The sequence below is a fragment of the Amblyomma mixtum genome, chromosome 1 (assembly GCF_055824585.1).
Source record: "Amblyomma mixtum isolate Tamu chromosome 1, ASM5582458v1, whole genome shotgun sequence".
NCBI lineage: Eukaryota > Metazoa > Arthropoda > Arachnida > Ixodida > Ixodidae > Amblyomma > Amblyomma mixtum.
The window spans coordinates 34,132,631-34,146,347 of NC_143012.1; the positions used below are offsets into that span (position 1 = coordinate 34,132,631).

The following is a 13,717-nucleotide window of genomic DNA, read 5'->3' on the forward strand; positions in this document are numbered from 1 at the left end:
TTAATTACATCCTAGTCGAAATCAAGAGGAAGAAGCGGGCTTGGGAAGGGCATGTAATGCGAAGGCAAGATAACCGCTGGTCCTTGAGGGTAACGGAGTGGATTCCAAGAGAAGGCAAGCGTAGCAGGGGACGGCAGAAAGGTGGGTGGGCGGACGAGATTAAGAAGTTTGCGGGGATGCAGTGGCCGTAGCTGGCAAAGGACAGGGTTAATTGGAGAGACATGGGAGAGGCCTTTGCCCTGCAGTGGGAGTAGTCAGGTTGATGATGATGATAATGAAGGGCCCCATGCAGACTATCGTTCTGCGATGTTTCACCCTTTTCCCTTTTATTGCTCCTCTCAGAAAATAGTAAAAAAAAAAACATAAAAGAAAGAGAGAGAGAGGGAGCCCGGACCACCAACGCTTTGAAAGACTTAACGCCAATTCATGATAAATGAGAAAGAGGTAAATGCTCCAAGGAAAATAAAAACAACTTAAAGGAAATAATCAGAGCAGTAATAAAAAACTCATCCTAATGCATCCTAATAGACTTAACCATAACTGAGCAAAGTATCAGGCTGCGGGAAGCATCTCGTAGCCGATAAGAGGAGCGAGGCGGTTGCCTAGTGGTTACGGAATCCGCTGCCCGTTCGGGAGGGGCTATGTTAGAACCTCAGTGTCGCCGGGTACCCAGCGGTTTTCTAATGGGTTCACGATTTCTTCCGGCCTTCTGGGGCTCTTCTTGGGTGAAATACTTTAGAGAAAGGGCTTTGGACAAGGTGGGTGGGATTGGGAGGTGGGTCGAGGGTGTCGGTGGTGTGGTAGCTGGTGGGTGGTGCAGCTGGCGAATAGTGGTCGGAGAAACTGCTGGAGGATTCACGCTCCGACCATCGACATATGTCAGCATTTTTGGAAAGTGATACTAATACTGCCCTTGAAGTAAAAAATAAAAATAGTACTCATGCACCTGATGAACGAGAAATATTGCTGACTGAGTCTTAAGAACGCGTGGAGCCTCAGCGTCAACGGCTGCAAACTCATAAGAACGGATAAGCGCTGGTTTTCATAACAAATTATGAGTAGTCCCGTTTTTTTCTGTTAAAACGTGTTTCATATGAGATCAGACGCGCTGTTGGTGGCGCGTCTCTATGTTTGAACGCTATTGACAGTCGTCGTTGATGCCATTGGAGATATTTTTCCGTCAAACATTGTCCCAGAGGTGCTAACAGAAGTGAACAGAGCACAATGCGGCTTTTTAAGCCTGGGATGATATGCTGGAACGGAAGGGTAACGCTGGTGCTGTTTCGCAGTTTCGCACCAGCGCCCATTGATTCCAGCCTTCTGCCAGGAAATGCACGATTCCATGGATCGGAGCATCATGTTCTAGTTACTTCCTTCCGTACCTGTTTATGTCTAACGGAAACGTCCCGCTAACACCCTAACAAACCAGCCTGCAATAGTGCTCAACGAGAACAGCAGATAGAAAGGAAGGAGGGGGGGGGGGAGAGGGGGGGGGGGGCTCCTGCAGCCCAAAGAAGACTCCGACCTGGGGCGCACATGTTCTCCAAGTAGTCGACGTCCTCGGCGGTGCGGCCGTAGAGCGCGGGCCGGGTGCGTCGGTTCTCGGCGTGAAGCCGGCACAGCAGCCGCGACTGCTGATAGGTGGCGGCTCGGCAGACGAAGCCCCGCTCACGAAGGCAGAGGTCCTCGCACTGGGCGCGCCGCAAGACGCCGGGCACCTCGCGGTCCGCGTCGCCGCCCAGCGTGTGGCCCACCGTGCGCTCGAAGGACCACATCTTGCCGCAGGTCCGCTCTGCGACAGACGTGGGGACAATGGTTAGGGTCAGGCTCGGTTTAAGGAAAGTTCCAGTACCTGTGTGACTCTCAGTGGACACCTGAACCATGCGCTCCGCGGAGGAGCACGAAGGATTAATGAGTAGGCTGAACCCAGGTTAGGTTACGAAACAATAGAAGACGGGCAGCTGTCATGCTAACAGTGTTAAACTGAACCGTTCGCTCTGCGGTGGAGCATGTAAGATGGAGAAAGGTAGGGTTAGGTTTCGCTAGCTAGGTTAGATTACGTAGCAAGGAAAGTCTCGCTAGCTGTCTTGCTGTCAATGCGTACCTGAACGACGTGGAAAGAGATAGAGTAAAAAGAAGTGAAAGTGAGCAAAAAGCGAAACTCGTGGTCTATTTCGTCGTGGAGAGGTGGCGCTAGAAGGCAACTGCTTTATAGGATCGGCGCAGCACATTTTATGATGGGCCATATATGCTACTACCTGCGCTCATAATAAATGCATTCATTAGCAGTCGCTCACTCATTCCATAGGCATGAGGATGCCTACGTGAGTGATGGTGATTGGAGGTCAACTTCCGCACGCGAACGAGTGTGCATGAGCGCGAACAGGAAAAGTAATGATAGTAAGGTTTGTTGAGGGCTCTGCAATTCTGACAACTCATTACGATGCAGTCCCACTGGTCCGAAATTTAGAAATATAGCTTTGTTGCCACAGCGTCGATGCAGTCACGCTTGATCGTGCAGGAATCTGAAGCACTGTCGTACACTCTAAGCCTACGCTGTTACCGTGCATCTGTAAGGGTGTCGAAGGGTGAATACATGGTTTCCTTTTAGAGCGCAGGTCTTAAGCTCCCATTCGTGGGGTAAGCCACGTCGCCGCCGTCGGTGTAACCGAGCTAATCCATAAATAAACAAAAATAAGCATCGCCGTGACTGAGATGCGAACCCGTGGCTCCGCGAACAGATCAGCTTCGCTGGCCACTGGCCAAGAGAGCACTAGGCTGTCACCACAGCCGACCACGCCTCGTGTTAAACTGCAACACACTCACGCGCTGTGCATTGCACGTCGTCGTCTTCATCAACTAATACTAGTATCAAACTAATATCGTCGCCAGATGTGCCGACGACCTAGCAAAGCAAAACAATGAGCCTACGGAGACTGAGAGCACTATTCTACTGCCGCAGCCGACCAAGCCTCCTGTTAATCTGCAACATATTCTCGCGCTGTGCATTGCACATAGTCGCCTTCTGCAGCTAACACTGCTACCAGACTAATATACACATTCTGGCACATTGTGCATCGCCCACTGTCGTCTCCATCAACTAATACTACTATCGAACTAATATCGTCGCCACACGTGCCGACGACCCAGCAGAGCAAACCTATGAGCCTATAAAGCCTGATACACTTACAGAGCTGCGCTCAACTTCCGCATTAGGGAGCATCGTAATCATCCTTAGGAGTTTTTTTGTTCGTTTTGACGTGCGTATACTCTTTCTGCATATAGCTATGACTGTTCCTCGTAAGATGGGCTTCCGCCAACGAACATTATTAGTAAACGCACGGTTCAGAGCATTGCCCTCTGCCATGAACGCATGTGAGGAAACAACGCTGGATAGCAAAGCGCACATTAACGGCTTGAAAGAAACATGAAGTGTATAATAGCACAATTCTCTCAATGAAAAATTTATTTCTTTCCTCAGTCGGCAGGCTTCATACTAGAGCCTGTTTGGAGCCTTGGTTATGTTGGTGCCTGTGTGCTTTCATTTTTGCGGTAATTCCTGGAAAAATATGTTCCTAAGGGTAAACCATTCCCCGAAGAGATTCAACAGAGAGCGCTTTTAGGCTTTGCGATCTTCGATCTCTTGAATTGTTCGCTTAACTACCTCAAGGGGTACGGGGCACATAGCCATATAGCACGTTATCTGAAAGCTGTAAATAAGCTCCTTTCGTTCGGAAAACTAACCATCCGGTTCTTTTCCTGGGGCTAGAGCAACGCGAAACCGTTGAACCAGAAATGTTCACGCGTAATTGCCCGTTATTGAATAACTTCCTCCCGTTGCTCAGTGCATTTTACCCCTACAGTCACGCCACATTGGCTCTTCGGCTTCGAAATCATTTCTTCGCTTTGTTTAACCAGCATCTGCGCAGCCGATTAGGTCTGCGTCCCCGGTTTTCACCGAGTCAACGCCTGAACCAAAGAAAAGAGCCAATAAAAAAAATGGACTCGCCAGTGTCATAGTCAACGCAAGCGCGGCTTGGAAAATGCATCGCCAGTCACAAAGAAGCCAGTCGTCCGGCGGCCTGGTACGGACGCACCCGTCCTCTAGCGGCCGCGGCTGCAGCAAGCCATGCATCCGCGATTTGCGTGCTCCACTGCCTCCTGCCGACAGACACCTCGCTTCTGCTTTTGTTTTTTGTATTTTTAGTTTGCGTTTTTCAAAACGTCGGCCTCCGCAGGGCCGCTTCGTTTCACCTCGCTTGTTTGCAATTCGGCGCTGCCCCCGCCAGTCTTCAAACCATTTTCGCTCCTCTTTCTCTGCAGGTCCGAGTTTTTAAGTTTTTTTTCTTTATTTTTAGTTCTTTCTTCTGCTTTCGAACTCCCCTGAGTGCGGTAGAGAGAGGGAGAGCTGGGGCTTCCTGCGGAGCCGAGCCCGCTCCTCCGGTCGCCGAGGAAGCGGCGGCGGCGGTGATTATGCGCCGGTTAATGAACTTGCAGCGCTCACTCTCGCTGTCGGCCGCGCTTCGAGCCAAACAGGCGCGCTTTTGTTGCACACGCGCCCGCCGGGACACTCAACCGACAGTCGCGGTGCCTCTCGTTGAAACCGCATTAAACTCGTGTGTGTTTTTGCAGGGACAGCTGTCTAGCGCGGTCGTCGCCGTCGTCGTGCTAGCACTAGTAATAGTAGCAGCAGTAGTAATAGCAGTAGCGGCCGTAGTAGTAGTAGTAGTAGTAGTAGTAGTAGTAGTAGTAGTAGTAGTAGTAGTAGAGAGAGAGAAAGGAATTTAATGAGGGAAAGGTGGAGAGGTCGGCCGGTGGTAACATGGCCCTGGCAGTAGTAGTAGTAGTAGTAGTAGTAGTGGTGGTGGTGGTGGTGGTGGTAGAAGTAGAATTAGTAGTAGCAGCGCTAGTAGTAGTTAGTAGTAGTAGTAGCGCTAGTAGTAGCAGTAATAGCAGGCAGAAGAAGTAGTAGCAGTATTCATGATTAACAACAGCGCAGCACACACGGAAAGAAGGGAGACTTAGGCAACACAAATGCTTAGGTGTAAGTCTCCCTTCTGTCCATGTTACCTGCGCTGTTGTGAGTAGTAGTAGTACTACTAGTAGTAGTATTAGTAGTAGTAGTTAGTAATAGCAGGCAGGGCTAGTACGCAATATTCATGATTCGCAACAGCAGAGCACACATGGACAGAAGGGAGACTTAGACAACACAGACGCTAAGGTGCGAGTCTCCCTTCTGTCCACGTTTGCTGCGCTGTTGTGAACCGCGAATATATATATACTGACTCGCTCAACCTTCTTTACTCATCTAATAGCGGTAGTTAACAGTAGTTAGTAGCACTAGTCGTAGACACAGTAGTAGAAGTTGTCAGTGGTAGGAGTAGGAGTAGTACTGGCCGTAGTGCGTAATTTCCTCAACTCAAGACTAGCAGCTTCCCTAAATCTCTGGGGCTACGGATAGACGAAGCTGCACACCGCGGCTCAATTACTAAAAGAAGCTGACTAAATAAGTCTTTCTGTGTTGACTTAACCGCTGGATGTGCGTTAATAATGCTTTTTTTCGAATTGCTTTGACCTATAGTTCGGTTGTCATCTGTCTGAAAAGCTGGACTAAATGACTTTTTTCTTATCTCTATATCGTCTGTAGCGAGAAGGCGTTCAATAATTAGATAGATAGATCTTTATTTAGACAACAAGGTCTCGGATGCAGGGGCAAAAGGCAGATGCACTCTGCCTGACGGGGCCCAAGCACCCGACACAATGCTCACGACAAGCGGCAAAAGAAGCAAGAGCTTCATACACTCTCATTACAAAAAACAACACATAATTATACAAGGTAAAAGTAGGAGGAAGGTGCATACTTTTGCAATGACATAATTAAAGTAAATATTTACAAGACACATCACAACAAGAAAAACACGAGAATTCAAAGAGTTGACGGAAAAACAGGGACATCAAGAATTTTAATCATTCGGGCGAGAAAGGAGGTAAGCTTTAGCATTTCTATTGAATGACTTTTGGGAAACAGATTTCTGAATAATTTCTATGACCTGTGTATGTTTATTTAGAAGACTGGGAATTAAATATGAAAGCATTTCGGTTCCATAGTTAGTCCTTACGAATGGTACTCTGTAACTGACGTGCCTTAATTTATAAGGCGCGTCACTACTAGAGTTTAATTGAACATATTTAGTGGGATGATGTTTGAAATCGTTAAACACATAAGAAAGCAGTTTCAACTCAAATAATTCATTGACTTTTAGAATAGAATGCTTAGAGAAGTACAAACCTGTATGATCATTGTATGCAAGGTTTTCGACATATCGTATTGCTTTTTTCTGTAATGTTATCAGCCTCGTGAGATTAGTTTTCGTTGTAGATCCCCAAACAAGTAAACAATAATGAAGATGTGATTGAATTAGGGTATAATATAACTGCCACTTCAGCCATTTCGGAACAAGGTCTCGAAGTTTATATAATACACATAATGACCTTGAATGCATACCATGAGCGCAGTGAGCATCAGCACTAATTTGATTTTGAACTATTTTTGGAGCATTGCTATGAGCCCTGGTTGCGTAGTAAATTTTATAAATCGACCATACAGTACTTTCATTTCTATTAGCCAGAATATATTTGCTACGACCTTAATTCTATGCACGTGACAGGCGGGTTAGGGAAACCTTTCCATTCCTTGGCCAACTCGACGATTCCTTCTGTTCAGCTTCAGAGATTCACACCGTCATAGCAAGCAGCGCAAGGGATGCAGCCTCAAGCGTTGGTCGGCAAACTGTCTTCATTATAGGCCATCAGTAGTAAATCCACATAGTCCCAATACGCTATCCTGAGAACTTGGGTCTGGTTTAAGTTTGAATAAAACTTGCTCTCCCCCCTTTCCTACATCTAATGCAGCACACCTGACTTCACTCTTTGGAAGCAATGGCGGGCAAGCGCACTGCCTTGAAAGCGACACAGGCAGCGGAGACATCTTCACCCGCGCATGGTCACAGGATGAAGTGCGTCTTACCCTGGAGGCAGACCTTCTCGAAGTACGCCACGACGGGGTTGGGAGCGAGCAGCTGCCGGTTATCCTCGGCGGCGGCTGACAGCCACGAGGCCGACTGGAAGTTGCCGTACTCGACGGTGAAGGCCCGGCACCTGTCTCCCAACCGCTGGCACTCGGTGTAAGCGTCCCGCACCACACCCACCGCCGACCGCGTTGGGACTCGCTCTCTAGGCGCGTACCTGCACACAACATCGGCGGGTTGATAAACGTCACACTTACTGCATGCCTGTCAGCACGGTGTGCGCATCAAGTAAAAGAGCTGCAAGCACCCGCATCATCATCATCATCAACAGCCTGGCTATGACCACTGCAGGGCAAAAGCCCCTCTCATGTCTTGCAGTAAGGTATTTGTCTGGGCTAGTTGGTGCAAGGTTCAAATGGTCCCATGTCGGTACCATGTCGGTACATGGTCCCATGTCTCTCCAACCAACCCTGCCCCTTGCCAGTTGCGGCCACCGTATCCCAGCAAACTTCTCAATCTCATCCACCGACCTAACTTTCTGCCGCCCCTTGCTACGCTTGCGTTCTCTTTGAATCAACTCCGTTACCCTGGAAACAAGCCAGACTCAAATGCAGAATGAACCAAGGGTGACGGGTGTTAGTCCTTATCTCGTAGAAGTAACTGCGTTGCCGCAACCATTAATCCCCTAAAAGGTCAAATATTACTTTCTCAGAGAGTAACTGAAAAGTAATCTCTAGCCACGGTTGTTGTGAGAGCGGATTAACTCTTCAGTGCGAGGACTAAGCGCAGAAGTTACTCATTTAACAGGTTTAGGCTTATAATGGGTTAGGGGCACTGCAGCCATGACCTGTGCAGTTTCCAAGTCATCCGCAAGGGAATACGTGGCGCTCCTGACGCTTTGACGGCCTAGATAGGGGGCGGAGTGACGAGGACTCTCTTGCTTTGTTACATGGCCTTGCTGAGCCTGGATCCTCAGATGAGCCAGGCGCATGGTCGGCGATTGCGCGTGTCATGCGGGAAAAGATTCGCGTATGGTACTTTTGAAAAGGGTTCCACTCCGCGGTGATATTTTTGAGGGTGCAGTTTGTACAGGGCATGCAACTCCTTGAACTTTTTTTTGTGCTCCTGCTTAGTCCTGAAGCCAATAAGCGCCGACGTTCACAACCATTACAAGACTCGCGTCTATGATTAATGATTCAGCCGTAGTGCCATCAACAAGAAAGTAAATTTTGCAAATGACACATAAGTGTTTACAATAAGCTTTCAGGCACCTCGTTGCAACGTCTTCTTTCCGGAAGTCACCCGGCCCAGATCCGTCCTTATATCCACGAAGAAAGCGGCGGTTAACAGGCCGCTTATGCCACTTAACAGATTGCCGTTCACAAGCTCTCCTTCAGAATTTCATCGGACCCACAAAACAGTCTGCGGATTTCACATCAACCAGCACATCCCGGAAAGCCACGCTCATCTCATCTTGACCCCCATCCCGTAGCCTTCGTTCACAAACATTAAAGTAATTTTCTTGCTAAGCAATCGGCTTTGTCTAGAGATGTTAGGTTGGCAGGCTTGCGTCGTAATGTGCAGGAATCGAAAGTACACGCGAAGAATTTGTTTTGAGTGGTTTCTTAGAAGAATTCCGCCACGATTAAAACAGTGGCGCCAAGTTCGCGTTCGAAATCTTAACGGACGATTTTGACAGCGAAGGAATTGATAGAACCGAACACCTGCGCATTATCCGGCAAATTGCTGATTGTGGAAGCAGCAAGATCAGTGTTTTGCGCATGCGGACGCACAAAATTGGCGCAAAGTTTTATAGTAATTCAAAGGACGCAAAAAAAAAAAGGTAATGAAAGAGAGTGGAAGTCGCGCAGGCATTCCCAGTTCTCCAAAATCGTCGAGCCAGACTTGTCGAGAAAAAACAAAGATACTTAGCCCTTACTACATAAATGGTAGTTTGCATGTCTTAGGAAGTCAGGAATTTAATGTGAGCACAATGGCAATCTGTAGGGAGTTGATGTTGAACGGGTTCTTATAGAAGCCTTCACCTATTAGTAAACACTAACCTCACCCCCACACTCGTTCCTCCGTGAAGGTCCTTTCGGCGCACTGGTTAAAGACTCGCACCAAACCACGTCATACAGAATCTCTCACCTCATGTCATGTCCAGTAGTCTTCTCGTAGGTGTACTGCTCGTACGTGCAAAACCTGGGCGGTGGGTACGGGCTGAAGTCGGGAGGCCTTGGTGGATAGGGGGTGGGACGTCCCGGAGACGGTTGGTGAGAAGGCGGCGAAGGCACTGGAGGTGACGGCGGAGGTGGAGGCGGAGGATAAGGCCTGTGCGGAGGCTGCTGGGGGTGCCCCTGCGGCGGCTGGGGATAGGGAGGCGGGTGTGACGTGCCTCCGACCACCCCGTTGTTTCGGCTGTCATCGTCCAGGTGGCAGTCCTTCTCGGCGTACAGAGCTCGGCTCCGGTATTCAAGCACGATGGGAGACACGCTGGGACGACTGTCGGCCGACAACAGGCACTGAGGGGGACCCAGGGTGCCGTGCTCCACGTAGGTGTACGAGCGGCAGTTGAAGTCCGGCTCGCGGTTGCACTCCATCTCGCATTGAAACGTGGAGCTGACGCCGTGCACGACACGCGTGATGTGGGTCATGTAAACGTCGCGCTGGATAGGCGCGTACGGGCATGGGCTGGTGTCTGCGATAGAGGGTAGAACAGGAAGACCAATTAATCTCAATTCCATTATCCTGTATAATATTCACCAGACTGTATCCACCTGGGAGACTTTATTCACAAGAAAATGCATCTGTCATAGTAATCATAATCATCATAGTCATCATCACCTCCCTGCTGAAAAATGTTGTATGATGCAATAAACTCATAGAGTTTATCATTCAAATATCATAGACTTATCATACAAATCAGAAAATTATCATACAAATGTCATACATCTCTGTAAAATCGTACAGTCATCATAGAAATGTCATAGAATATCATACAAATTGTATGATATATCATTCAGATTGTATGATATTTTATGATGTAGCCTCATTACCCATGCAATGTCCACTGCATGAGGAAGGCAACCTGAAGATATGTGACGATGATCCCTCATCATTATCAGCAGTCCCGTACAGAGGGAAGAAATAATGACTGCTTCTAAGATGGACTGGAAATAATGCTCGTACAGCCTTTGTCAAAAGTGTACGGTCCACTGGGTTCATCGTGGGCGTCCCGGTAGTTCCAAATCTCTGGAGCGTAGGACCACTCATCCTAAACCAAACGTGTCCGCAAGCTTCTAAGATGTCGTAAGTAGTACACACCATGACTCGACAGCAAGCAGTGTTGTCGGATACTTTTGACAAAGACTGTACATCACTGTGCCTTAGGCATTGGTTTCTCAGCGTTATACTGAACACAACGTGGAACACAGTCACCGATGCGACGGGCAATACTAAAAGTCCGGTTCAGTCAAAGTGCAATTGATTACCGTCATACTTCTTGTTTCAAATCCGATGCGAATTGGAACGGGGTCAACAAGGCAAGGTCACTCACTGACGGTGCACTGGTTCTCGAGGTAGTAGACGCCGCGGCCGTAGATGAGCCGGGCGAAGCGCGAGTTGCGGTCGTCCGCGTACAGGCGGCACTCCTGCAGCGTGACGTCATAGCTAGCCGACTTGCAGGCGAAGCGGCGCTCCTCGAAGCAGCGCCGCTCGCAGTCGTGCAGCGTGATGAATCGCGTCACTTCACGCGGGCTCACGCCCCGCAGCTCCTGGTCCACCATGCGCTCGAACGTCCAGAGCCGCTGACAGGCCACCGACGCTGCATGCAAAGTCAAGTGATCATTGCGCACACACACACCTCCGTGATTGACCTACAGATCTCCAAAAAGCTATCACCTGAAACTCAATGAGGAATTCGGCAGCGAGGAAAGGAAACTTACTTTTAAAATATCATTAAAGGGATAGAATAAACAATAAAGTGACCATAAATGGCACTAATTTCGTTCAGTTTTGTGCTCGTCCTGCACTATTAACGCTGTCCTAAACTATTAGGAGAACCAACCAACCTGGAGCCCTGCCCTGTAAAGAAAGCAAACAGTTTCTTCTTACGTAATCCCATCCCTTATGTAACGCCATCATTCCGTCTACTCAAGGAACGGCTTTAAGGAGGGTAATATAATGCACAAAGCACCCAAACGTGCACATACCAAATGCCACGATACATAAGTGTGTAGTGAGCTGGTTTTCACGATAAAGAATTTGTAGCGCAACAAGAAAATGAGGGACACAGCGAAGGAAGACAATACAAGTGTTTGTGTCGCCGGTTTCTAATTGCGCTGCATCCTTCGTCTACTTGTTGCACTAGAGTTTCTTGGAAACGACCTCTAACATGCTCGATATTCCCCGCTTCCGATATTTTCACGCGTATCGTCTCCTTGTACCAAACTCGATGCCAAAGCGAACAGTCCAAAAAGAGGGACAGCAATCCTTACCGGGTACGCAGATGCCCTCGAAGTACGTCTTGCCGGGGCTGGGCCGCAGGTGCGCGGGCAGCGATCCCGAGTAGTAGCCCGCGATGTAGCACTCGTGTCGGCGGTAGTCGATGACGAAGGAGCGGCAGTCGTCCCGCTGCTCACAACGTAGAATGCACTCCTTCGTCATGCCGTCGGCTGGCGCAGTCAACAGGATGGGGCCGGGCCTCGACGCGGCCTCGTGGCCGGACACGCGGGCGAAGCTCAGCTTCTCCCCGGCGCTGCAGTGCCGGACTGGTACGACGTCGAGACAGTGAGAAATATTAAAATCCGCGAAAAAAAACGCGTTATCAGCTCTGTGCCCCCCCCCCCCCCCCCGTTCTCTGGAGCGAGAAATCCTCGACTACCACAATCAAATACGACGCCAGATCACATTAAATGTATTAAATGGATACTGTTGACAAACTGAGTAGGCCTTCGTCAGTAGGTTACCAAATTCTATTCCCGAAGACGCCACTTTTACTGATATCAGAGGTCTCACGAGCTAGAACGGACCGAAGGAATAAATCGGGTGCGTCAAAAAAAATTTTTTTTTGCGGATCACTGAGGCTATACTACACTGCCATTCACTTTCAAACGGTGATAAAAATGTTCCCTTTTTACATCTGATGCCTTAGCAATGAAGCGTCCATTACTGTGGAATAAACCTCAAACGTGCATAGGCAGAAATATCTATGAAATTGATTTTTTATTAAAATGAGAAGTTGTTTGGAGTTGCGCGGAGTGTCCGTTTAATGTTGTCTCCTTATTGCAGCAGTCTACCTTGACGCCGCAGTCAACTATTCTTTCCAAAAAGTTGTTGGTCAATGCATTAGAACCTGAATTTTGTGTACATTAATAATCTACAGTGTTGCCTCTTGTTGTCACCGCTGTACTCTTTGTCTCCAGCCATGGGCACCATTTCATTTTGCAGTTGCATATACCTTTGTGTCTTCTCTATTAGTTATTACAAATAATTTTTCATATGGGTTCTAGTTGATAATCTTTTCGTCTCTGCTCCCGCATGCACTTGAAAAGGGACTACATAGTATGAAATACTCGTTAATGACTGTCAATTCCAAAGAGTACAAATACCGAAAATTCTCGAATATTGTTCGAGCATGAATAGTCACACTTTACATGCCATGCACAGAACTCAAAATGCAATAATCTCGTTCAGAGCGCCCAATATGCTCCTCCAGTAAGCGCCATATCACACGGCTAACCTGACCTGCACGCTCACATTTATTAGTATTGAGAAATAGGAGTAGCTGCAGTAAGGCCGCACCCACAACAATATGGTTCTTACATAATTTTGATTCCCTAAAACTCTGCCGGTCCCAAGCCGCATACGCAACCCTGACTTCTCCCACCAGCAAATGGCACAATGCAGCACGATGCACGAAAACCACGGTATCAAAATGCACCAAGCATGCACACACTTCACCGCTGCTGCAACTGCCCTCCGCAGCTTTCCCAGAACCACTCCGGGTCAAACGATGCCGGTCTGACACCACCACATCACATGACATCAAACACAACCTCTGAGTACCTCCACACCATGGCGTAAGATAGGCGCAAAAACTAATATTGCGTGTTTCCCGAAATTAGTATATTGAGGCCTCGCACTTACACTTCTCTCCAGCTGTCAATAAGAAGACTGCAGCAGGGCTACACGTTCTGTCCATAGTCTCTGTGAGGACCTTATATGCCTATAAAGGTTTGCATGTATGCAAGGACACTAATTCTAGCCAGTTTATGGTTCTAATTACACCCACCTTCATCACTGAGTTGACCACGGCTGCAAGCTGTCTGAAAGGTTGTTCAGTTTAAGACAAAAAATAACAACCTTGATTATTCTAACCTAGTAGCAATATAGTCTAAGAGCACTTGCTGCTGGGCTAGTAGGTTTTGGTTCATAATTAAATCGTTTTAAGGCGCAAAAAACAGACAAGACACATAGGTAGGTGACAGAACGAAGCACCAACACTTGGCAACGCGTGACAGGCACTTTGTCCTGTCACCTACCTATGTGTCTTGTCTGTTTTTTGCGCCTTAAAACTATTTAACTAGTAGCAATCTTGCTCAACGCGGCATCTTTGCTGCATCTTCCCAGCAGACTCAACAATTTCCTTTGAGGGTTACTCGTTCAGTCTATACCTTTGGCACCCT

The 13,717-nt window shown here is 48.2% G+C and overlaps 1 protein-coding gene across 1 annotated transcript in view; it reads right to left on the minus strand.

Moving 5' to 3' along the window:
• LOC149365980 (uncharacterized) overlaps positions 1-13,717 on the minus strand; it is a 77,511-nt gene that overhangs the window by 17,199 nt on the left and 46,595 nt on the right. Inside the window, exons 10-14 of the mRNA XM_089547447.1 lie at positions 11,528-11,800; positions 10,588-10,854; positions 9,180-9,729; positions 7,028-7,245; positions 1,526-1,792 (exon numbers count right to left, since the gene is read on the minus strand). Of these exons, the coding sequence (XP_089403573.1) occupies positions 1,526-1,792; positions 7,028-7,245; positions 9,180-9,729; positions 10,588-10,854; positions 11,528-11,800 (1,575 nt within the window). The remainder of the gene's footprint in view (positions 1-1,525; positions 1,793-7,027; positions 7,246-9,179; positions 9,730-10,587; positions 10,855-11,527; positions 11,801-13,717) is intronic.